A 26478-nucleotide genomic window follows, 5' to 3' on the forward strand; every position below is an offset into this window, starting at 1 on the left:
ATAGTTGCATTTATTTTTGCATGCAACATTTTTTGTTTTCCTTTTGCTATAGGGTATATTTATATTAGGTTCCACAAAAGGGGCTTATTTTTGAATTTTGTATTCTATTTAATTCTGCGGGAGCAGGTGCATTTTGCATATATTTATATGTGCATAGAACCTGGAATTAATTTCACATAAGCAGTGGGACTGTCAAGATAGAAGGGGCTTTGTTTTATCTGGTCAGCCCATTTGGATTAATCTTGTTTTCAAATGTTTAGGGCATTTAAAATTCTGCTGATCATAGTATGGTCAATATTGCTGCACAGTGTTTCTATTTGTTTCTCAAGAGCCAAGTTTAAATATACATATTTCAAAAAACAAGGGGCAGCAGGTTTCTGGTATACTCCAACCATATGATGCATAGGCAGGAACTTCCCTATTATGTTTCTTATAAACTGCAGCCCTGCTTCTTACAGACACAAATTGCTTTCCTCACTGATGCACATAATAAAATAAAGTGCTGCTATAGAGCAAGTATATTTAAAATGCATTTAAAATTGACTGCAAAATACTTTTTGCCTAATACCAATGTATCTTGCTTGGGTCGAAGTAGTGAATGATTTACGTACTTATGCCTTAAGGATTTGCTCTTGGGGCAAAAAGTGTCAGTCCCAGGTAAATGCTACATAATTTATACTCAAGGGTGACTTTTTGCTTAATTATCTACCTGATAATCTAACATGCACCTTCATTAATGACATATAAAACATATTTACATAACCATGGTATGCAGCTTTAACCATAGTAACTTGTTTTACAAAAACTCAAGCTTTTCATTTGTAAAAATACTCATATTATAGTAAAAGAAACACCCAGGTGCATTTTGGTAGCAGTAAATATAAATACAAGCTATACTGTGCATTCAAAATATCTTTGTCAATCGCTCATATTTCTGAAAAAAAATGCAGATAATATTTTGATTACAGATAATAGCAGGTTTGTTAGAAAAAATGCTAATATCAGGTACATGTAACTCCTATATAAAAATGTAAATGCCTTACTGGGAGTTTAAATGATTCACTTGGTCAATTACTTCTGCAGAGAAGACCTGGTACTCCTATATCTAAGAACTTAAACATTAGTCAACAGATGCTCACTTATATTAGATTCACAAATCTCCTGCACCTACCTTTGGAATAAAATATCCTCTAAGATAAACATTCGCTGTGGTCTCGTGTGGTAGATCCATTGGTAGGATATTTGCTAATCTTTGTGTTTCATGGATTACAGCATCAGTGAATGGCATGTGCTTCCGATGTTCCGCTCGGGGATGTGCTGAACCAAGGACACTGTCAATCTCCTCCTGTACTTTTTCTGCAAGAGCAAGATATGTTTGAAATCTAGAGATGTCTAACCTATTGATTACCTTTTTGTGCAGAACAGATGCCAATGACCTTTGATTAATAAAAAAAATTTAGAGATACGAGTTCATATAACCCTCAATATACTTGGACACAATGTGGATAAGTATTTACAGTGAGGTGTTAAGCTCATGGAAATAAGGATTTTTGCAATTTTTGATGCTCTTGTTATTTTGAGAACGTGTCCTTTCCTAGTAGATGTCAATAGATGCTGATACTGTTTCCCATTAATATTTCCTCAGCTCTCTCCTACTCTGTATCTGCTCTATTTTTCTGTTTTCAAAGAAACACTGAAATATAAGCATTAGTTAATATTCTAGGCAATCTGTTCTGCTTCATGATTTCATAATTTACACCTATAGTGTTTTAGGCTTTGTTTTAATTATGCTGCTCCAAAAAAACAGGTGCTATTGCCTGTCTGCTGCTTTTCCATAGGGACATACACAGTAAGTGATCACAGGGACCATCAGGCACCTAACTCTATATACCTTAAAGCAGACAAATTTAAAAGTTCTTACTGCCATTTTCAAACAATAATGTTCACCTACCAAATCAAGCAGATTCATACATGATAATCCTGACGCAGGTTTGTGTCTAACCACTCAGCCATCAATACTAGCCGTACAGGTAGCACAATGTTAACTATAGCTGTACATTGTTGACTGTAGTTGACAAATACATTCTCCACATACAGTCTTGTTATATTTAATTTATTGTACAATGATGTCATCATGTACCCCCATGCCCTAAACACACTTTTTTCTTGAAGGTTTACACCTGTAATTTATTCTTCTCTATGAACTCATAAAACATTTTCTTTTTAGTTTTTCTCCCCCTCTCTGCTGTAGTCTGTTGAATACAGCATTAGTCATTTTGACTTGATATTCAATAGATACTAGCTGTTAAATTTTGAATGTGAACTAGAATGGTAGAAATTAACATTATCTGTATGGTACATTATTGCTTTTGTCAGTATCCCTTGTAAATGCCGAAAACTGGAATTATGGTCCTAATCGCTGCTACTGTATATGATTACATACTGAAGAGCTCATTCACAGTGCTTTACATGGATCCTAAACATCATAAGGTGGATATTACTGGCAAACAAGGATTGCTTGGCCCATCTAGATTGCTTATACCACAGCCTACTTGGTAAGTTAAAGAGACTATGCAACCTCACTCTTCCCTTCCTTACAAAAATTATTTTATGTCTGTTATATATAACTTTTTTTATACATAGTTTTTATTCCCTCAGTGACAAAAGAAAACTCTGGAGACATAACATATTAAACATGGTGGTACCCACTATTTTTGTGTTAGAGATGGTCTTACATAAAAGGTCAGCAAAGCCATTGTACAGGATGATGGCATTTTTGCTATACAGTATATCTGACTACCCCTTATGAGTGTATGTGTGTGTGTGTGTGTGTGTGTGTGTGTAGTACAGCATGATTACATTGAACCCCTCCCCGTAAAGTGTGAGTATATGTGTGTAAAATCCTAAGATACTTGTTTGACTGTATGCCTTCTTACCTGGTGAGGCACAGAAAAAGGGTTTTTCTAAATATCAGTTTAAAATGGTCAGTCCATTGCCATCCAGTCTTCCGGGGGGGGGGTCACTAGAGTGAGGATTAACTCCCTTCCCCAGAAAGGGAATGTGCCCTTATTAATTGTCACATAAGCAACTCACCCTCCCCCATACGTTCTTTTCACAGGTGTGTGTGTGTGTGTGTGTGTGTGTGTGTGTGTGTGTGTGTGTGTGTGTGTGTGTGTGTGTGTGTGTACAAAAACTAATTTCAAAAAAAGAATAGTTTTGCTGCAGATGTTAAGCAGGGTAAGGCCACACAATCTAATGTCTGCTGGGGTGAACAATGTAGATAATGTAGTTATATCAGAAATGAAGGAATATGTGAAAGTAACTTTACCTAAGAACATCATGTATGCCTGCAGACATGTGAATATACACGATTGTGTATATGTGTTTGCATTTATTTAATTATGCATACGAACCAGTATTTTGCAAGCATTTTTTTTAATTCTTTCACAGACTTTTTAAGCCCTCAGCTGTATCATATTCCTACACTATCAGATAAATCACCCGGTATCTGGTGTGCTAACCAGATGAAAGTTAAGAGATAAGGGATGGAATGCGAAAACACTGAGCCAGTGAGGCCCACTTGTACATTTACTGTTATGGTTTGCATCAGCTTAACTTTCATGTCTGTGTAAAATTTTCTTTACTTTGCTGATTTGTGTCTGACAGTACATGAGACAGCCAGGTATGGTATTACATTACAGTGCTAAAAGACCAGTGTGTAGAACATACTGTCTGAATTGTACAAAATGCTTCATACTGCTGTTAACTGTCTATTCAATGTACTATCTACAGAAACATGCAAAGGCTTAGCCAAAATTGCTTGTATCGCTTGAACTCAAGCTTGCTTGAGTAAAACAGCTTGAGTCTCCAACTGCTCATAGACTTTTCATTGTGATGCAGTTAAGCGAGATGCTGTTCATATATGTGCTATACAGCTGAGTGGTCCAGCTTTGCAGCTCATGGAAAGAGGCATGCTGTATACTGCCTGTGAGGGATCATGCCTTCTCTGGGTTGTGGTGACAGAGTGAGAAGGATGTGATGCTTACTGTACACATGAGGATACATGGAGTGTTTACCCCTGCAAAAATGAAATAACATTTTTTTAATTCTAAATTTGTGCATACTGTTTACAAGCTTGTATACATGTGGTACAAGCTCTTGAGTATTAGACATTAAACTGAACAAATAAATATTACTGAGCTTTTATGTTATGACCTCAGTATCGCAAAGAGATGTAGAAGTGTAACCGAAAGGAATGCAACATAAATCACTTATCCATATAGAGGTTTGGTAATGCGTTTGTAGTTCTCTTACACTGCTTCCTGTATCATAATGCAGGGCCCTTATTTAAAAGAAACCAATCAACTATGCAGTTATCTGATGAGGATTTAAAGTCACTTAGAGATGTGCTTGATCTTATAAAGAATGAAAATTTATTTCAGAATATTTATACATGCTTTGTAACAGATCTGTCCTATTTATTTGTGCAGTTATATTATGGTAAACCACTAGATGCAAGTGTCACTTTTGAGCCCATTAAAGTTAATTAAAATATATATGTCTTACCACAGTACAAATATGATTCTCTACCAAGATGCTTCCCTTTTAGTGCTTGAAAGTTTAATTTAAAAAGTTGTTTATTGTCTAAACAAGCAGCTACATCTTTTACTAACTGTACCTTTTAGATTGTGCTGCCATGTAATTAAATGTTGTCATGCTGAGCCTTGCCAAAGTTGACAATAATAATTAAAGTCAGTGCTCATAAACTGACATCATTGGGATACGGAGTTTAATGCATCTTCAGTATTCGTAATGTTAGCAAAACTGCTTATAGTAGTACTCATGCTGCCATCACCAACAGATTTATAGAAGCAAACATGAGATTTTGCCTCAGTTTGTACAAAGATGATTGTGCTCTGGAAGGATAGGTGGTGTCTGCTGTCACACCACAGAACAAAGTCTCAGACATTATAAATGATATGAAGCACTGATTATCTGAAGGGGTGCTGTTGTGTAGACCCCCTCTTATTTCCTCTTGATTCCACCTTTGGCCTTTTCCTGTTTTTTGCTTAGTTGTATGTTTTCCTTGAATTATGGTGTTTCAGGTGTTTGTTGGACCTAGGTTTGTTTCATTATTCCTATATGTAAAACCCGTGTTCTACTTTCCATAGTTACCTTTTTAGTATACAGGCGTATAAAAAGAAAGTGCCATGTTAAGGATCCTAAAGGAACCATCCGGATGCTACTAGCCATTGTCCTACCACTTACATAACATACAGGTTTGTCTTTATTTATGTAGACTTTGTGCCATGCTCATATATGGGATGCTGTCAATGACCTTCATTAGCTATAGGAAACTAACGGCTACTAGCATAATCATACTGAGTGCCACGTTCCCTGACTCAAAGTCCACCAAGGATATTAGGCAAAACATCTCTCCATTGAAACTAAGAATTCAGATTCATAAAATGTATATGAAAGTTACTTTCTGCAAGCATTTCCAATAGTCAATTTTGAAACATCTTCTCTAAAACACTAGTAAAAATCAACGAGTTACAGCTTTTTGTACACCTTTTATTTTTAGGACTCTCAGTAAGCTTTCTTCTGAAATGGTATATGACCATGTGAGAAAGCATTATTAAAAATATCTTTAGGAATGTATGCATTATTCACTATTTATTTATTTACATTTGTTTTGTGAAAGTCCAACTTGGCATTACATAACCCCTTTTCAGCATAGGCTTGGGGAGAAAAGCTCCAAACCCAAAGAACAATCCACATTAGCAGAACATTTTACAAAGATATTGCACGAGAATATAAAAAGACAAATAAGGGAGCAGACATTAATTAAAATAGTAGTATAATGCAGTGCATCAAATAGTTATTAAATTATAGTAGCATTTTAACATTGTGCATCAAATAACTGGAAGAGAATATTAGTTTAAGCAAGCTAAGAATTTTATTATCATTTATGTCAGAATACTCATCAGGCATAGTGTGATTTTGAGTAAAAAAGGTTGAAGACACATTTAGGTGAGGGCAATGTAGGCGATACAAGAAAAGATCAGTTGACATCTGTTAGTAGGAGCAACAATAGTTTGGTCAGATAGTGATGATTAAGAAGGTTAGTTAAAAGAGAGAGACATTGGCAGTAGAAGGTCATCAATACAAATACAATGTTGTGCAGACTATTGTGTATAGTTTTACATGGCATTTTCAAAACTTCCAAGCTATCCTGTCATGAAACATGCTGATTTTGGATTTTATATGTGAAATAGCCCTTTAATGTCTTAAAGGAAGAAATTTAAATGTTTATTTTTTGTGCCACATAGACTCAATGACCACCTCTGATACAAGGGCCTATGCTCCTATTTGAAGAGGCCTTATTGCTTTTCTAGATAAGGAACATCTTGTTAATATAGCTAATAAACTGTTTTCCTATTTATATTAGATGTGAAAGGTGAGTTTTCATGTCTAATATTTAAATACATTACTTTTGCCTTTAACTCTTAGGTTTCATTTGTTTCTGTCATATATTGAATATAGCCTTTGGCAAAGTTCATTATCGACTGTATTATTATATGTGTAATGTGTATTATGCAAAACCTGTTACATAGAAAGAAAAGCAAATTTTTCATGGGTAAAAGAATTATAAATCTAATGATCTCAAAACCTAATAGCATGATATGTAGAAAAGTATGGGGGTAAAATATAGGAAGTCTAGATTTTACACCATTAAGTCTTTTACATGAACATCAGAAACAGACATAGATACAATTGCTTCTTACATTATTGGAGCAAACAAAATCTATGTAAGACAAATACAAGTGACATAGTAATGAATTACTGTGAAGAGGGCAAATATTGTTTAATGTCAAGGAACTTCCAAAAGAGAATTTGCTTCTGGCTCACAATAAAGTATACAGTGAGGACAACATGCTATATGATGACATATGGCATACACTGACAAATATTTCCTCTCCATACACCTTCTGCATGCACATGCATTCTCCAGTTTCTCCTCCACATCTCCAGGATATTAATTAAATGATAATGTGGCAGTACCCATCCTGACTGGCCTTCACTCTACCTTAAAAAATAAACTAGAGGCTTGCTTCTATAAAACAGCTATGTTTACATCCAACTTACCAAACTGTTCACACCACTGCCTAGCACTAAAACACTTACACTGGCTACTTACCTTAACCACTCCAAACTGTTTAGTGCCAACAAAATAATACACAAACCTGACACCTGCCCATCACTACAAAATATCATCAAACACTACTTCCCACCTAGGAATCTTCACACTCACAGAGCAAATATCTCCAAGTCTCATAACAGTGCAGGCAACTCACTTTACTCAACCGGTGTTGCTAAGCATTGGAACTCCATCCAACCCACCCTAAAACAAGACATTACCACAAATTTCAAACACAACCTAAAATAGCTAACTTCCTCATGTCTATGCTCATGTTCTCTCTATCAATCACCTTGACTCTTTCACCTCTCTTATCCCTGTCTCTTTCATCCCTATTACTGCTCCTCCAACTAACCTGTATCCTTAATCCTCTCCTAAAAATACTCACTTCTTACCCATTTCATCATCTTATCTACTGTTATCTCAACCTCTCCACTATGAGATCATTAACATCAATATACCTATACCGAAACTATGTGCATTACCACTGCTCTTGTATCTCCAGCGATTACATGTTAACATGTCTTTGACTTCATAAAGTATATGATAAATGTTTTTACTATTTGTCTCAATATGACCTGCAAAGAAATGCTTAAAATGTTTATGATGAACAATAATAAAAATTAAACATGTATTGTATGTGGAGCTTTTCCCCCCAGATCTCAGCTGAAAATAGGACTTTTCGGTAAACAAAAGACAACAAACAAACAAGCAGGCAAATTAATTAATTAACTAATTAATGGATTAATTAATTAATCAATTAATTAATTATTTATTTACATTTGTTGACCGGGAGTGTCCGACTGGACGTAGGTCCATTTTCAGCAGAGGCCCGGGGAGAAAAGCTCCACAGTTAAAATAAACAGACAGTAGTTACATTGGATTACATAGTGATTAACAATTTAACATAGCAATTAATTACAAACATATTTACAGATGAAGAACATAGTACATCAGTAGACAACTAGAATCTTTATCTGTGAAGTACATAACAGACATTAATAAATGTTACAATAAGAAGTTCCTCTTGTATAATAAGTACTAGGCTTATGAGCATCTGAGCTTGCTATAATCAAGGTAGTTAGTGGGGTGGAAAGAAAGGTAGTGGTTGGATGAGGTGGGTGATATTAGGGTTGGAGTTGCAAGGGCATAGCCAGCATGTTTTTAGGCGCGCTTTTAGTAAAGTTTTGAAGTGGGTGCATGATGGTACGGAGGTAGTTGTGGGTGGGAGGGAATTCCATAATTTGGCTATGGCGCAAGAGAATAGTGCTTCACCAGCAGAGTTATTGGCTTTAGTGATTTGCAAGTGATTTTTGTTGCTGGATCTTAGTGGTCTGGTGGTGCGATAGGGTTGGAGTAGATTCTGGAGGGATGGAACATTTAGTGGATGGTTTACTAGTTTGTGGGCGAGTGATAGTTGACATCACTGAAGGAGGTGAGAATTTGGCGATTTTGTTGTAGCAGATCTCTAGCTTGTTTAGATCCCATTGCCTTAAGTTGGTATATATTGGACAGGCATAAAGTAGGGTGGAGATAAGGTGGGAATTTGCTATTGGAATCTTTGCTGCTTTGGTGAGAAGTTGCTTATTTCTGTATAACGCTCTTAGTTTTTTGTGGACTTTTTTATGGTCATGGATATATGAATGTCAAATTTTAGTTTATTGTCTATTTCCACTCCTAGCAATTTGGCGTGTTCAGTTGGGTATATAGTGGTGTTGTCTTTTGCTGTGATGTTAAGGTAAGAGTTGTTTTGAGTATGTTTGGTGGGTTGGAAGATGAGTAGTTTAGTTTTGATTAATTAAACCACAGTAGCCAAAAGTCTTGTTCCATGAATCATCTACTTTCCTCACAGTTCATGCCGGATAGTTATAGTAGGAAGCAATATGTGGAAACACAGCAGTTTTGCAGTGTTTTTTGTTGCTTCTTTTTGACTGACTGTAGATATTTAACAATATTGTATTATAATGTGTTTTAGCAGAGGTATATATATATATATATATATATATATATATATATATATATATATGTATATATATGTATACATATATATAAATGTTTTTCACTTTGCATGTTCATGTTTGTGTACAGCAGCTTTTCTGGCATTTTTGAACAGTCTCCCATGCTAAACCGAAAGGGTCACTATTGATTCTAAGATCCTTTTCTGAAAAATATCTGGCCCAAGAAGTATGCAGGGACTGGAACTGTTATTAGATAACTGTTAAAAGACTTCATTCCCAAATGTTATACATAATCTGAACAGTAAAAAACAAAGCAGGAGGTAGCAGCCACGGCTATGTAGAATAACAGCTTTATTAGTAAAAGAGGTGAGCGCTTTTGTGGCATCAGCCACTTCATCAGACAATCAAAGAAGAGTAAAGCACAGCATTTATACCAAGCTTATCATTGCCATCAACTGCCCAATTAATCCTTAAAGCCATATACTTAGTGTAAAAACTTTTATATCTAGTGTGAAAAATTTTAAAAGCTTAAAATTAAAAACAGCTCAACAATAGAAACAGCATATTACATCATGTAACTTAATACATACAATATAAAAGTATAAATATATATAAAAGTGTAAAAAAGTATAAAAAAGTATAAAAGGTCGAGGGGGGAGGGGGTACTACCTACTATTTCTTTAAATCTCTATTTAGAAGAATGGGTTTAATATTGATTTTGTCATTCAAGCCTACCCCAATGTTAGCTCGTAGCCTTATAATTCATTCTAATTCCCTAGTTTCTACTCTATTCCTAACATCTCCACCTCTATTGTTGGTATAGACTTTATCTATTACTAAAAATAAAAATTTGTGTGTCTCATCATGGTCCCTCACATGCCTGGCTAAGGCATTTGTCTCTATTCCTCTGGTGATATCATATACATGCTCCCTCATCCGGTCTCTCAGCCTTCGCGCTGTCATTCCAACGTAGAAGGCAGGACAGACTGTGCAGTGTGCCAAGTATATAATATTCATACTGTCACAGTTAGCTAATATTCTGAAGGTAAACTCCTTCTTTAGATCTGAATGTAGAAATCTATGTCCAGTGTCAACGAAGGTGCAGTAATTACATTTATTGCAGGGGAAGGTTCCATATCTGACTGCATTTTCTATTCTTGTTTCCATGGGTTGTGGTCCACATAATAATCTTTTTATAGATTTTTTATTCTTATAAGCAAATCTCAGGGTCTCACCTACCAGCCTTTTAACATCATCATCAGCACATAGTATATTCCAGTTTTTTCGATATACTTCCTGTAAAGATCTAATGTTACTCGAGTAGGATACTTGCACTCTCATGTGTTTCTGACTAACAGTTCCTCCATCTATGATGGTATCCATATCTGAAAAGTATGGCTTACCTGTTCCTTCCCTTGCCTCAGATAGACCCACTAATGACTGTTGTATCTCTTTTTCACTGTACCCTCTATGTATGAACCTTTCCTTCAAGTTCTTGATCTCTTCCTCATACTTAGTTTGATTAGCTGTGAGTCTTGATGTTCTCAGTCCTTGGCCTCTTACAGTGTTCTTAAATATATGTCTCGGGTGCATGCTCTGTCTATGGAGATGGCTATTCCTATAACATTCTTAAGGAAGCTGGTACTATTGTCTATTTTGTGGAAGAATGATAGAAATGAGGCTACATCACCTCCCCATAGAATAAAGAGATCATCCACAAATCTCCTGTAGAACTTCAGATGCCTTCCAATCTCAGTCAGTAGAAGTTCTTTCTCCCACATAGCCATAACAATATTTGCATACCCATTTGCACATGAAGTGCCCATGGCCACGCCATCCTTTTGTCTATATAAATTTCCTTCAAACAAAAAGATATTGTTCTCTAATATCAGTTCTATCAACAGTGATAATAAATCAATAACTTGTACATCATATGTTTCGTCTTCCATTAAATACTGTTTGAAGAGCTCAACACCTTTACTATTGGGGATGACTGTGAATAGAGATTTCACATCCAACGTAATCATGAGCCATCTATCCTCCACAGCTATACTCTTACAAAATGCATACAGATCTTTTAAAAACTGTTTTGTATCAGTTAATATATATACATTCTTTTTCAACACAGTTTTAAGGTGGTGCTCCACAAAAATGGACAAAGGTTGAGTACACCAGCCCCTCCCTGATACAATGGGTCTCATGGGGGGCACTCTGGGATGTTTATGTATTTTAGGAAGTCCTTGTATGATGGGTAGAACAGGTTTGTCTACTATGAAGTACTTGAATAGCTCTTGGCTAATAACTCGACACTGTAAGCATTCAAATAATACATTGTATATTAACATGCTGCTTATATGCACCTGTTGAATATCTACTTTCTGATAAGAGATGTCATCATTCAACATTGTCAGCATAGATTCCTTATAAAAAACATAATCCATCACCACTAGAGAACCACCTTTATCAGCTGGTCTCACTGCGATGGAACGATCATTGCACAAAACCTCCAAAGCTTCTTTTTCTTCTCTGTTTAAATTATTGAAGCATTTCTTAAAAATATCACTATCATGCATCTTATATATTTCTTTTATACATGCTTTTTCGAATGTCTCAAAAGCAGCATTGTTTACAGGAATATAGCTACTTGGTTTCTTAAAAATGTTTACGCAGCTATTACTCATATTATTGTCATCAAACTGAGATTTAAGCATAAGATTCCTAGTAAACATTTTAAGTTCTATAATATTGTCAGTCATATCCATTCTACTTGCCGGTACAAAGGATTTCCCTTTGTTCAATACACTTATCTCAGAATCAGTTAAAATCCGCCATGATATATTCCATACTAATGGATGTTGGATTGTTGCCACATTTTCTTGAGTGTCAAAGATTGTTCCTCTTCTATGGATGCTTTCCGTTTCATCCTTCCTCTGCTCGTGGAGCGGTTCCGAAAATTTGCAATTCGTATAGGATACGGTGAAGAAAGAGCCATGCTGTCAGATGGAACTGATGACATACGGCTAATGTTAAAGTTAGTAGATACATTTCTTTCTGCAAATTTGCTGCGAGCTCCTCTCTCAAGCCTCTGTATAGCACTGCTGCTTGTGGAATCAGAGGGAGGTGTGGTAGGAAGTGACATTACAGCATTGGAGTTCTCTAGTGTATCTCTAACAAGAGAATTGGCAGGCTCAATCGGTTGCTTAGGAACCAATTGAGATTCAATGGGCTGGGTAGAGCTACTGCTATTCACAACATTGTTACATTCTTTGGGCCAAGCAAAGACACGCCCACTAGAGAAATTTTGTAAGTCCCTTTGCACTTTCTTTTTCTTATAGCCCATCAGTTGCTGATCATAAACAGATATTAAGTTCCAAGACATAGTCTAATTTTAAATCGACAATAGCATGCGGATATTTTTCATAGAGTTCTGCTTGCAGTTTACAGACATTGGATGATATAGGGAGTTCTTCTGGCTTAAAGAAATCTATTAGTAGCTGCATATAATTGCGACTGATTTCTAAGTTAATCTGCTGCCACTTTAATAATAAATCTTTGTACATAGTTCCATAAGTGGGCATTTTCAGTACCCTTAAGCTCCGAGGGACTATATTAAGCTTCAGACAGGCTTCAAAATAAAGTCTCTGTGACTGAAGCCATTTCAATTTCCATAAATCATTCTCAATTTTAAACAAGTCTTTTCTCATTGCAGCAACAACATACTCACTGTTCTCTTCTTGCTGCCAATCTTGCACTAGAGGCTCTACCTCTAGCAAGGGATTGTTTTTGACCTCAAGAAGTTCATGCAGGTTCCTTTGTATAAAATTCCTTCGATTTCCCTTTTCAGGGGCATAATCCAGTTCAATAACAGAGACATTTCCCTCTGCCATGTCCAGCACCACTCATAATGTAAATGAATCCGCAGTAAAAACCAAACGGTGCTGGCAAGAGTTACCTCCAACAACAATAAAATGAACAGTAAAAAACAAAGCAGGAGGTAGCAGCCACGGCTATGTAGAATAACAGCTTTATTAGTAAAAGAGGTGAGCTTTATTGGCACCAGCCACTTCATCAGACAATCAAAGAAGAGTAAAGCACAGCATTTATACCAAGCTTATCATTGCCATCAACTGCCCAATTAATCCTTAAAGCCATATACTTAATGTAAAAACTTTTATATCTAGTGTGAAAAATTTTAAAAGCTTAAAATTAAAAACAGCTCAACAATAGAAACAGCATATTACATCATGTAACTTAATACATACAATATAAAAATATAAATATATATAAAAGTGTAAAAATATATAAAAAAGTATAAAAAAGTATAAAAAAGTATAAAAGATCGAGGGGGGAGGGGGTACTACCTACTATTTCTTTAAATCTCTATTTAGAAGAATGGGTTTAATACTGATTTTGTCATTCAGGCCTACCCCAATGTTAGCTCATAGCCTTATAATACATTCTAGTTCCCTAGTTTCTACTCTATTCTTAACATCTCCACCTCTATTGTTGGTATAGACTTTATCTGTTACAAAAAATAAAAATTTGTGTGTCTCATCATGGTCCCTCACATGCCTGGCTAAGACATTTGTCTCTAATCAAATTCATGTACATCATGTTTTAACAGCCATAACCATTTTTGTCTAACTGGACATCAGTGCAGTTTAGGGTTTCTTGCTAGTAGTACTACTGCTGACCCATATTGAATAATGTTATCTTATGCAGTGGATCATATTACCAAATGACTGCGGTACTTAAAGGTACTGGTCCTCGGAGTTAAAGCGGTAACTAACCCTGATGTGGGTGACCCACTTTCTCTTTAGTATTACTTCTCTTATTATTTTTCTGTCATATGCCATTTCTTTTTTGCATTTCTGTCGCACTCTTTTAATTGTGTAAAATCAGGATATCATCAATTCTAGACTGTAGTCACAGGAATGTTGGACCTTGAATGCCCAATATGACTATGGAGCTCATACTTGTAGTGACCATTTCCATTGTTTTATTTACTTTTCTGTCTAAGATTTGTTCACTTTTCCCTATTTCTTGTTCTTTATCTTCCTTCTCTGATATATTTTATGTGTGTGTGTCCCACTCATGCTTTAATGGCTTTCCCCTTTTACTAGACTTATAAACGGGAAAGCCATGAAAGCATGAGTGGGACACACATAACACGCCCCTGTTGTGGGCCACCATACCTACTTGTCACCTCCCATCTCTTATCTGTTTTCCTAGTTGTTCTTTGGTTTGTGTTTGAATCTGAACTTTCTGTCATCTCTTACATTTGGCTTATTTTGAAATACAGGATATATTTTTGCCTGATTTCTTTAAGTAACTTTTCTGGGAAGTGCAAAGTTTACCAATTCAGCTATAGTGAACCCTAATGTATGAAACAAATGAGCATAGTATCAGCTTTCAGCAAGAATATCAGACACAACATTCAGCCAGTGACAGTTCATTTGTAGCAGGAATTCTAAAATATATCCCAATGCACCAGCCATTTTCTATTCTTCTACACTGTAATATAATAATATAATTTAAAGTCCTGAACTCTCCATGAAGAAAGCTTATTTGAAAAAAAATCATTAGCAAAAGCCATTTGCAAAGTTGCTGAAAGACAAAGGGCAGGATTCACGAAGGCTTGCATGGAGACTAAGAGTAGAGTAAGACTCCATGCCTTGATCATGTCTGCCGAGTGATCCAGGAACAGCCGGTAGGGGCGTGCAACAGAGCACCCAAAATGAGTCTTAAACGGACAGGGCTAGGATATGCAAATTACCTCATTTGCAGCTGAAAGCTATGCAAATGAGGTAAATGTGCGATCAGGGAAACCCGAACCTGTCCTAGTAAGAGTAGTATTATTTGCAGAAATGTACTCAGTTGACAACTGAGTACGGTTCTGCAAATAGCAAAACGTTGCTGTGACAGCCCCAAAAAATGGATGCTTACAGTGGAGGAAGCATGCCAATGGCCAAAAATACGGCCATTGGCAATGGTCATCGATGCAAATTAAAAATAAAATACATATTTTTTTTTATCCTGATTGCCGATGTTTAAGCGGAGCGCAGCGACAAGCAAACGTGGTGCGCTCTAAAAACCAGAAAAACAGGAATTAAAATCCACAAATGTGGATTTTATAGCAATTCTTAAATTTTAATGCAATGGAATGGCAGTCCGAAGACAACATGGCTACCGAGTAGAGGTTGCTAAGGGGGGAAGTTCAGTCTAAGATATGTAACCAAGCATTAGTAGGCAATCCTATGCAAATGAGGGTAAGGATAGTGAATCCCAAGTTTACATAGCAAATGAGCACAGTCAGTGGAGTGTAGGAGTAAGATAAGGGGAGTATCAGAGTAGAAGATAGGTGACATCACGAGAGGGTATGTATGAAAGAAGTGAAGCTCATTGGAGCAGAGCGTCATGTGTATGCTGTCAGTTGCCCATCTCTGGAAGAGGTGTGTCAACAGGTATCCCTGCTAAAGTCAAGAAATTGAAGGTGTATGCTGTGGATAACACCAAAGTTTCTTGAAGAAGTGCCTGCAATGTGTATGCGCATGTAGAACTGAATAAGAATGTGTGCACGCGTGTGTGCCTGTGTGCGCGCGTCTAAGCCGGAGTAAGCATGTGCAAGGTTGTTTAAAGTTGTGTAAGCACGTTTGTGCCTGTGTACACACGTTTTAGCAAGAATAAGCAAGTGTTAGTGTAAGCATGTGTGCGCGCGTGTGAGCTTGTGTGCGCGTGTTTGCGCTTGTGTGCGCGGCGCTGCCCCCCTGAAGAAACAGAAAGGGAAAAGGAAGCACAACAAATAGTAGGAAGTTAACCAGGGAGTACCAGCAGAGTTAGCAGGTGAAAACAATTAGAATCAGGCAATTACACAGGCAGTACACTAGCCCAGCCCAGCCCAGCCCAGCACTTTAAACTCTGCAAACAACATTCCACTATGTTTCTCTCGGAGACACTGCAACACTGCAGTAAGCTAATAGAAGTGAAAACTGAAAAAGCTTTACTGAGACAAAGAAATGTTAGGGGCTGCCATTGCTGTTATAAGGCGACATATGCAACATGCTGAGGGTGGTGACAATGCAAATGCTGCTGGACAACCCACAGTGAGGAGATGGAGAAGAGTGTACAGGCCCAGGGTAACCTATCAGGGGCTACATGAGCTGGAGATAGTGGAGCGCTATAGAGTGGACAGAGACCTCATGCAGCAAATTGTTGAGCTGTGCAGGCCACGCCTCACACACAGAACCAAAAGAGGGGAACCCATCCCAGTGGAAACCAAGGTATGTGTTGGCCTAAGAATATTAGCAACAGGTACCTTCCAGAGACCAACTGGTGATATGATGGGGATATCACAGGCATCAGCATCCAGGGTACTGCACCAGTTCCTGGATGCCATGTCAGCACATGTCGGTGGTCATGTATACTTCCCCAATTCCCATGAGTACTGGCCAGCAATATGCATCACTTCCAGCAAATAGCAGAATATCCTGAGGTAGTGGGTGCAATCGACTGCATGCATATACACATCAAAGCACCAGCCGGTGAGCAGGGTATGGTCTGCTTTAACCACAAGGGCTTCCCCTCCATCAACTGCTAGGTTGTGTGTGATGCCCAGGGCATAATACTGAATGTGTGTGCTGGCTGCCCTGGAAGCTACCACGATTCCCATATTTGGCATCTGACACAGCTGTACCAGACATTTGCCAATGGGGACATCCCTCAAGGTCACCTAGTGGGGGATGCTGGCTATGCACTGGAGCCGTGGCTGATGACACCCATCAGAAATGCACACACTCCTGAACAGGAACACCATAATGAGGCACACGCACAAACACAAAATGTAATTGAGCGGGTATTTGGGCTGCTCAAGTCATGGTTCCGGTGCCTGGACACATCTGGTTTAGCCTTGCAGTACTCACCAACTACATGTACCCAAATTGTCATGGTATGTGCTATGCTACATAATATGATGCTGCAAAAACAGCTGCAGCAGGACCAGCATAGGCCTGGGCCAAACATCCCCCCACCATTGCCAAGGCCATCACAGGCAGAGCGTGACTCAGAGGAGGAACAAGCTGAGCCTGCCCCAGTAGGCAGAAGGAGGCATGCCCAGTATGCCCTGGCCTTGGCAAAGAGGCAACGCATAGCACATACACTGGCCCAGTAGGAACCCTGGAAATGATACCTCTCTCCAACATGCACAAAGAGTAAAAGGGATGCCTAACATGACACTACCTGTCCTCAAACACGTATAGGGAGTGTAGTATATGCATCCGATGTAGGCAGCTCTGCAGCACCACCCGAGGCATGATTGCCATCTGTTAAGCAATATAAAGCAGTGCTAAACAGCTTTCACCACCAATCAGTATATGTAAACAAAATTGCGCACACTAACTAGCACAACTGTGGTCAATGCTGACCAATATTGCCGAACGTTCAGCAATGTTGGTTAACGTTGAGCAATGTTGGACAAGCATGGTCTAAGTTGGGCATGTCTGAACAAAAGCCAACATGCTCATATTTGCCCACTGGCCTGTAAGCAGTCAGGTCTGCTCAGTATGAAAATATAAAGCAGTGACAGGCCTCGAACCCAGGATACTGTGCATTACAGTCAAAGTACTGAACCACTAAACCACGACAATATGTCAGTGGTCAGCCTGTATGAAGAAATGTTGATAGGTCTATGCAAAGTATCTCATGGAAACCATGCAGGCATAGCATAATCCCCATTGAGTTATGACACAAAGGTGAGCCCTGCAGTAAGAATAGAACCTGATGTTCATCACACAGATAGTATAAATGTCAATAATGCTCATGCTCACACACATCTACAAATGTAGTGGCCTCAGACAGCAACATAATGAAAGGTCACACTGGGCATGCTCACACACTCGAATAAATGAGACAAATGTCAGGCAACAAAACACTGAAAGGCAGAACTGGGCATGCTCACACACTTAGGCCATGACTGAGTACAGCAGTGGGCCACACTTTCCTTGGTTCATTTTTAAAAGGGAACTTAACCTCTGTTGTGCCCACAGGTTTTATGACCGAACCCTATTAAAATAAGAATTTTCCCCAAAACAAATAAGTTCGCAATAATTGGCTTAAAATGGGAAAAAAAGGGGAAACAAAACCTGTCTTCCATAACAATTGGACCCCAAACCTCTAGGCAGAGGTTGATTACCCCACTTCCCGGGAAAGGCAAGCCTTGCCAAGTGTTTTTGGCGGCTTAAATTTAAACCTTCCCCTAGAACACAAAAAGGAAAATAATAATGTGCCCCTCCCGAAAAACCAAAAATATCCAGGGGTAATAAACACCCCCCCTTTTAAGAAACCTGGTTAAAGGGGGTTAGGCCCCGCCTATGGTTTACCCATTCACATGGTGGCCCCAAAATCCGGCCCCACCCGAAAATTTTCCCATTTAAGGCCCCACATTTGGTTTGGGGGGGATATCCGGGGACCCGTCCATAATTTGGAATGCTTTAAAAACAGGACAGGCCACTTCAAATAGGGAAAATGGTTCTGAAAAAATTTAGGGATTTTTTCCCAATCTACTTGGTGATTAACTCCTTAAATTGGATTGGGAAATACACCCAAACATTTACAAGCCTGGGCCAAATAAGGGGAAAAATGACCTCCCCACAAAAGGGAAAACATTAATTTCTATATAGAAGGGTTCCAAATTTCAAGGATTTCCCCCGGTGAGAGACTAATAATCTGCCCAAACCCCCAAAAACCCCACTGAATAAAACCACCAGTGGAATTTCAGGATTCCCAAATTCTAAAACTAATGGGTTTCCCTTTTGGCCCTGGCCTGGACCCTTATCCCCCGTGAGACCCTTTTAATGCTTTCCAGCCCAAAATGATTTTGGCACCCCGTTGCACACCAAATGGGCCCAAAACCTCCGTTGGTGGACCCCAGAAAAATTACAACAAAGGAGGAAGCCTTTACCCGTGAACTTTGAAGGAAGGCACCTTTATATTTAATTGGGGGTTCCTACATTCCCAACATTTGGAAATTTTCCAAATCAAAAGGGACAAAAAAAGGGCCTGGGGATTGTTGAATGGATCCAGGTAGGCTTGTAAAATTTAATTTTGGAAACCCCAAAAATTAAAAATTGAAAAGGTTCAAAAGGGGAAATCTCCCCAAAAAGGAGGATCCCTTCCGGGTTTCCCAAACATTTAGCTCCATGAGATCTTCCAAGCAACCAGGGACAGGGAAAAGGGTTTCCCGGCCTTGTGGCACCACCTGGGAATTAAAACCCAGTGGGCAGCTGTTTATCTTGTCATCAAAAATCCAAATTTATCTGGTGGGCCCCAGATTCAAACAAGCTCTACCGAAATCAAAAAAAGAAAAAAGGAACCCCTACTAAACAAAAGAAAATGCCTTCTACCAGCACCACCTCTGGGACTGCATGGATCCAGAACATGATCCAAACAAAACTAAGACTCTCTTTGTACGCACCAAAGGCAAGCGTCCAGTCATGGTGGACCCCATGCCATAAACAAGCTCTACAACAAAGGGAGAAGCTACTACAAAGGATAGAGCAAAAAATTCTTGAAAGTACGAGCCACCTTTGATCATTATAAGTAAAAAGGCTAGAGCTAGCATAAAGTCATCCAAGGCAAATTTTGAAGAAAAATACATAAGGACTCAAAAGGAACAATCATAAGGCCTTCTTCCAGCTATGTTACAGAAACCTGGGAGGAAACTTTCCCCAGATATGCTCAGAATTAGTTCAAAATGATTAGCTTGAAGATCACTGAACCTCACAGACATTGCCAACATACTTGGCTGACAGGTTCGCGAGTGCAAACTCTCCCCTCCCCCGCAAAAGGAGAGATAACTGTTGCAGAGGATTGTAGCCCCCCCCAAACATCTCCCTCAGTATAGCTCCAGTGAACGAAAGCTCTCTCCAAGGCAAAAAACACAGCATCCATGGGACCCAGATCTAGGTGTCCCCAGTTGTGTTGCTCCACAGAACTCATCGAGGGAATTAAACTACGCAATTAGGGCAGCTTCTGTTTTAATCTTAGCCTCACCTCAGGATCACGTGCCAAGGGTGGCGTGCAGCAACTGTGGTCCCCACTACATAAAGGCGGGGTGCCTCACGCAGGCCTGGAAACTTCCCGTCCCATCAGCAATGACAAGCCTGATGCTGCAAAGCTATGGAGATGATCTCATAATGGAACTCATAAATAAAGACATAGGGGACCTGCCAGACATTGGATCAAACCCAATTTGGCTTTGTCAAAGGGCGTATCAACACCTACCTCTTGAAACTTGAACCTGACTTTTTGAAACAGTCCTGCCGGGAAGCGTGCCATTGACCGAGGGCAAGGCAGTCTACACAGCCTACCTTGACCTGGCAAGGCGATTCGACACAATACTGCACTTGGGCATCTGCTAGAAAAACTCACCAGCTTTAAATGTAGAGAAACCCAAACTGTGGGGTTGCAGGCAATGGATAAGTGACGGAGCCCACAGGGTCAGAGTTGCTGGCGCTTCATGTATGCTGGTTCCCAAAGCCTGTCACAAAAGCGGTGTCCCCACAGGGGTATCAGTCCTGGGAGCCCACTCTTGTTTGGCATCTACTTTTCAAGGAAGGGGCGGTTCAGGCAAGCACCAGGAGGATTATGGCTGACAAAGTTTGCAGGGATGACTGCAAACTTTAGGAAACCCTCATAGATTAACTACATCAGACACAGAATATCCTTCAGAAGGGTCTCCTTAAGAAATGGATAACTGGTGCCAAAGCCACTTGGCCCACAAGTTAAGCCTAAAAAAAATGCATAGTCCATACCCTGTGGGGAAAAACAAAGGTTACCCCCAGCTACCATATGGAGGTGGCAATCAACTAAGCACAGAAAGAGGGTTATCAACAGGGGATCTGGGGACCCAGGTTGACAGTAACCTTTCATTTGACTTTTGCGTTGCCAAAGTAGTTAGGAAGACCTTCTACATTGCCCACACCCTGATCCATGAAGGATTCACATCTAGGTCAGGGAGGTCATCATTCCCCTGTACTCATCACTCATCAGACTTGGACGATGATTGAGTACCAGCGCCCCATTGGAATGTCATCTGACGACACCACTGCAGCAATTGGAAAGGCCCCAAAAGTTTCCTCACCAAAAGGATAAAGGTCTAAAAAAATATGCCAGCCTATGCCTCGAATAGAAGAAGGGCTCCAACTCTCCATTTAAGCTCATTAAACAGCGCCTGCTCAGAGGTGACCTGTTGCCCTGACATACAGGGAATACATGTCAACCCAGGAGTAATGAACATGCTTCACCTCAAAAAAATCTAAAATCCATTCGATCTCTACAAGAACGCCGCAGACTTGAACCTTGACTTTTGGTCATAAATGGGGCGTGTTGCTGGAGGGACAGATTTATCTTTAGAGACCCTATGCTGTGGAACAAAATCCCGGTACATGTGAGGCAGAGCACCTAAGCTGGCCTTGTTTCAAGAAATGCTTGACCAATGGATGGGGAATCATGCCAGGTATACCCCAGGGATTACCTCAGTGTCACTGCTTGACAGAGCACAGCTAAATAAATGGGCACTCTTAGTATCCTTCAAACTAAAGGGGTGGCCGAAGTCACAGAAACTCTGGAGCTGGGCTTGATAAATGCCCTGGGGCGAGATAGCCACAGCCATGTGAACCTATGAACCTATAAGGGAAGGTTCGCCCGCAAAGTACAGTGAAAAAGAGATACAACAGTCATTAGTGGGTCTATCACAAGAGGCAAGGGAAGGAATAGGTAAAGCCATACTTTTCCTGATATGGATACCATCATAGATGAAGGAACAGTTGATCAGAAACACATACAAGTATCCTACTGATGGTAACATTCAGATCTTTACGGTCATATCAGAAAAACTGGGAGATATACTATGTGCTTTGATGATGATGTTCCCAAAAGGCTGGTAGGTGAGATTTACAGAGATTTTGCTTATCAAGAATAAAAATCTATAAAAGATTATTATATGGACCACAACCCATGACAGAAACACAGAATAGAAAATGCAGTCAGATATGGAACCTTCCCCTGCAATAAATGTAATTACTGCACCTTCGTTGACACTGGACATAGATTTCTACATTCAGATCTAAAGAAAGAGGTTTACCTTCAGAATATTAGCTAACTGTGACCAGGTATAGAAATATTATATTCACTTGGCACACTGCACAGTCTATCGCCTGCCTTCTATGTTGTTGGAATGACAACGAAGGCCTGAGAGACCAAATGAGAGGAGCATATATGATATAACCAGAAATAGAGACAAATGCCTTAGCCAGGCATGTGAGGGACCATGATGAGATTTTACAAATTTTATTTTAATAATGGGTATAGGTCTATACCAACAATGGGGAACAATTGGAGAATGTTGAGGATAGAAATAGAAACTTGGGGAGGTGGAATGGATTATGAAAGGCTCGAGAGCTAACATTGGGAGTGGAGCCTGAATGACAAAATCAATATTAAACCCATTCTTCCTAAATAGGAGATTTAAAAGAAATAGTGAGGTGGCCCCTCCCTCGACCTTTTACCGCTTTTCACTTTTATATATATTTATACTTTTATATTGTATACCTATTAAGTTACATGATTGTAATATGCTGTTTCCTATTGTTGAGCTGTTTTTAATTTTAAGTTTTAAAATTTTTCACACTAGATATAAAACTTTTACTAAGTATAGCATAGCTTTAAGGTTAATTGGGCGAGGGGTTGAGTGGCAATGATAAGCTTGGTATAAATGCTGTGCTTTACTCTTCTTTGATTTGTCTGATGAAGAGTGGCTGATGCCACAAAAAGCGCTCACCTCTTTTACTAATAAAGCTGTTATTCTCATAGCAGTGTGCTGCTACCCTCCCTGCTTTGTTTTTACTGTTCAGATTATGTATAGCTGTTTGAGAATAAGAAGTCTTTTAACAGTTATGTAATAACAGTTCCAGATCACACGCTTCTGGCAGGAGGCAGAATATTTTTCAGAAAAGGATCTTAGAATCAATAGAGTGACCCTTTCGGTTTAGCATGGGAGACTGTTCAAAAATGCCAGAAAAGCTGCTGTACACAAACATGAACATGCAAAGTGAAAAACATTTATATATATATATATATATATATATATATATATATATATATATATATATATATACCTCTGCTTCATAGGTTCATAGGTTCATACTAGGCTATCTGCCCAAGGGCATTTATAAGCCTAGCCCATAGTTATGTGGCTTTACACACTTAATTTGAATAAAACTTCTTATGCCTATTATTTTTCTTGTGCCTCTGTCAATACCGAGCATGACACTGGAAAGTAATCCCTGGGGTATATCTACGATCTCTCCCATCCATTGGTCAAAGATTCCTCTTGAAGACAAACGAGCCAATAGTGCTCTTGCCTCACATGTGCAGGATTTTGTTTACCACAGCATAGGGAGTCTCTGGGTGATGAATCTGTCCCTCAGCCACGTTATATTAATAACCTTGATGTCAAAGGGTTTAAGTCTCCCTTCCCTTGTGGTTCTGGGGATCTAGATTTTTTGAGGTGCGAGCATATTCATCAAATCTGGGTTTGACTTATGGCCTTATATGTCAGGCTGGAGTCACCTCTGAGCAAGCGGTATATGAGACTTCAAGAATAGAGCTGGAGTTTCTTTTCAGTCGGGCAACATAAGACATATTTTTGGAGACCACTTTATCCTTTTTTGGTGAGGAACTTTTGGGGGCTTTCCAGCTGCTTTGCAGTGTCGAGGTCGGGAGATACATTTCTGAATGGGCATTATGCTCAATGTGCAGGTCTAATAATTGAGTGAGTACAGGGGACGATGACCTCCCTTGATCTAGATGTGGGAATCCCTTCATGATCAGGTGGGCATCGCCAGAAGGTTTTCCTAACTTACTTTAGCTTAACATGAGTGTCAAGCGAGAAGGCTACTGTCAACCTGGGTCCCCAGATCCCTGATGACTCTTCTCTGCATGCTCCAGTGGATTGCCACCTATGCATGGTAGCTACGGGGTAACCTTGTTTTTCCCGAAGGAGTATGACTATGCATTTCTTGGCGTTTAACTTTAGGCCATGGCTCTGGCTTTCCAGTTATCCGTCTCTGTGAGGCCCTTCAGAAGGATATCTGTGTCAGATGTGTTTTCGACTATAGGCGGTTTGTAGTCATCCTGCAAACTTTGTCAGCCATAACCCTCCTGTGTTTTGCTTGTACTTCAGAAAAGTAGATGCGAACAAAAAGTGGACCCAGGACCCCTGGCTTCCCTGTAAGGACTTTGCGCTTGTGACGAGGCCTTGAGTCTGACTTGCGCTGGCTCCCACAGCAACTCTTTGACCCAGTGGGTTTCTGTCCACTTAGCCAGTTTGCAACCCATCTTGTGATGTAGCAGGGTTTACATTCAAGCTGATGAGTTTTACCCCGATGATACCTGAGTGGGACTATTGACGCCGAAGAGCCTTTGCCAGGAGTCGAGGGTAGGCCGAGTATGGACACTGCCTTTCCCTCATCAATGGCCTTGAAGGTGACTGTCTCAAAAAAAGTCAACCAAGTTTAAAAGGCATGATCTGCCCTTGACGAGCAAGCCAAACTGGAGTTTGGATCCAAAGTGCTGCAAGGATTCCCTATGTCTTTATTTATGAGTTCCATTATAGATATCTCCATGGCTTTGCAGATAAGGCTTGTCAAGCTAATGGAGACCCGGTAATTTCCAGGAATTCGGTGGAGGCACCCGCCCTTGTGAAATCAGGACTTCCACCAATTGCCGTCGCCACTCCTTCAGAGGTGCGTATCCACCTGAGGTGAAAGGGAGCTAAGATTAAACAGCTGTCCTAACTATGGGTTTAATTCCTCATTGAGTTCGTGGAGCACACAGCCGGGGACACCATCCGGTCCCATTGATGCTGTGTTTTCAGGAAAGCTTTTATATAATTGAATTGGAGCTAAGCTAGCATTATAGCCTTAGGTGTGGCCCATAAATTTCTATTCATATATCCATATGCAAATGGCCTATAGGCTATTCTGTGTTCATTTAATATTTAGTTTTCATCTTAGTTTTTATGTCTTAATGCTATGTTTCTTTTTGGAATCATGGATCTTAAACCCTGCTCGTGGTGAATTTCATGCTTGGTTGCTTTCAATTAGTAATAGTATGCCCTAACATAATATGGCATGCTGTCGGTGTTGATGTAGACATATTTCAACATTGAGTGAAACTTATCATCACTCCTTATTTACGCCAGACCATTGAAGTTGAAGTTTTTCACCGCATACATTATTTATACTGGTCTGTAATAACATCTATAGAGGAAGATAGTTGATCTATATCGGGAAGCTGATTATTCAAACATGGTGTAATGTATTTCATAGGAAGTTGAGCTCTCTGTTAAACCAAGAAACCATGGAAGTTTCACATTCAGCCATTATAGGCATCAGATAAGAAATGCTTAACTTTATATCAGGGATGAATTTATGTTTATGTCTTAATGAATGTCAATATGGTTAGATTTAATAATATGTTAAAGGATGCATATTTTATTTTATTTTATTTTATTTTATCCCAATACCATTTTTATTACTAAAGCTAAACATACTTTCTGTCTTTCTTGTAAGCATATGTACTACTGAGATAGAAATAACATCTAGGTTTAGATGGATCATTTCATTATTTTAGATTTTTTGAGGCCGTCATACGGCTGATTCTTTTGCCCTTAATATGCACTTGAATAACTAAACTAGAGCACGGATGATTTAAGGTGATTAAGCTCCAAACTTGGAAACAAGTATGGAGTTCCATATTGCTACGAGTAAGATTTCCATTTATTTGGATGGCATATGGTTTTTCTCTTTCTTCCTTTTTACCTATTATTATGCACCATTCAATTTTGTAATGGAACATGATTAATGTTCCAGTGAAAATGGATCTTTCTCTCATCGTGCACAATATTCACATAACATGAGATTCATGTAATGTAAATAGCGGAGTATCATCTCGCTTTTGACACACTATGTCATTGGTCTAATATGGGCATAACTTTTTTATTTTTTTTTTTTTTTTTTTTTTTCTAAGTACTTGGAATGTTACTCTAAGCAACAGCTTTTCTGTTTTGTCATTATCTAGTGGTGGTATATGTATGCATTGACGCTAGTCAGAATAATTCTTTGGGTTGTCATCTAGTTGTCACTACACAGATGTATTGCCTTTGTTGATGACTTTTCATGATATACGATATATGTATAGGTGACTAGGGATGCAGTTGGTGCAGCCTTTGAATGCAGCATTTGTGTTGATGTTTTGCTGTTG

General features: G+C 39.1%; 1 protein-coding gene across 1 annotated transcript in view; it reads right to left on the reverse strand.

Annotated features, from left to right (window-relative positions):
* The window catches only part of LOC122794348 (cytochrome P450 2K1-like), a 601970-nt gene that overhangs the window by 157321 nt on the left and 418171 nt on the right, over positions 1-26478 (reverse strand). Inside the window, exon 7 of the mRNA XM_044062659.1 lies at positions 1172-1356. Coding sequence (XP_043918594.1) covers positions 1172-1356 — 185 coding nt within the window. The remainder of the gene's footprint in view (positions 1-1171; positions 1357-26478) is intronic.

This window comes from Protopterus annectens, chromosome 2.part1 (genome assembly GCF_019279795.1).
Source record: "Protopterus annectens isolate FY-2018-M chromosome 2.part1, PAN1.0, whole genome shotgun sequence".
Classification (NCBI taxonomy): Eukaryota; Metazoa; Chordata; order Ceratodontiformes; family Protopteridae; genus Protopterus; species Protopterus annectens.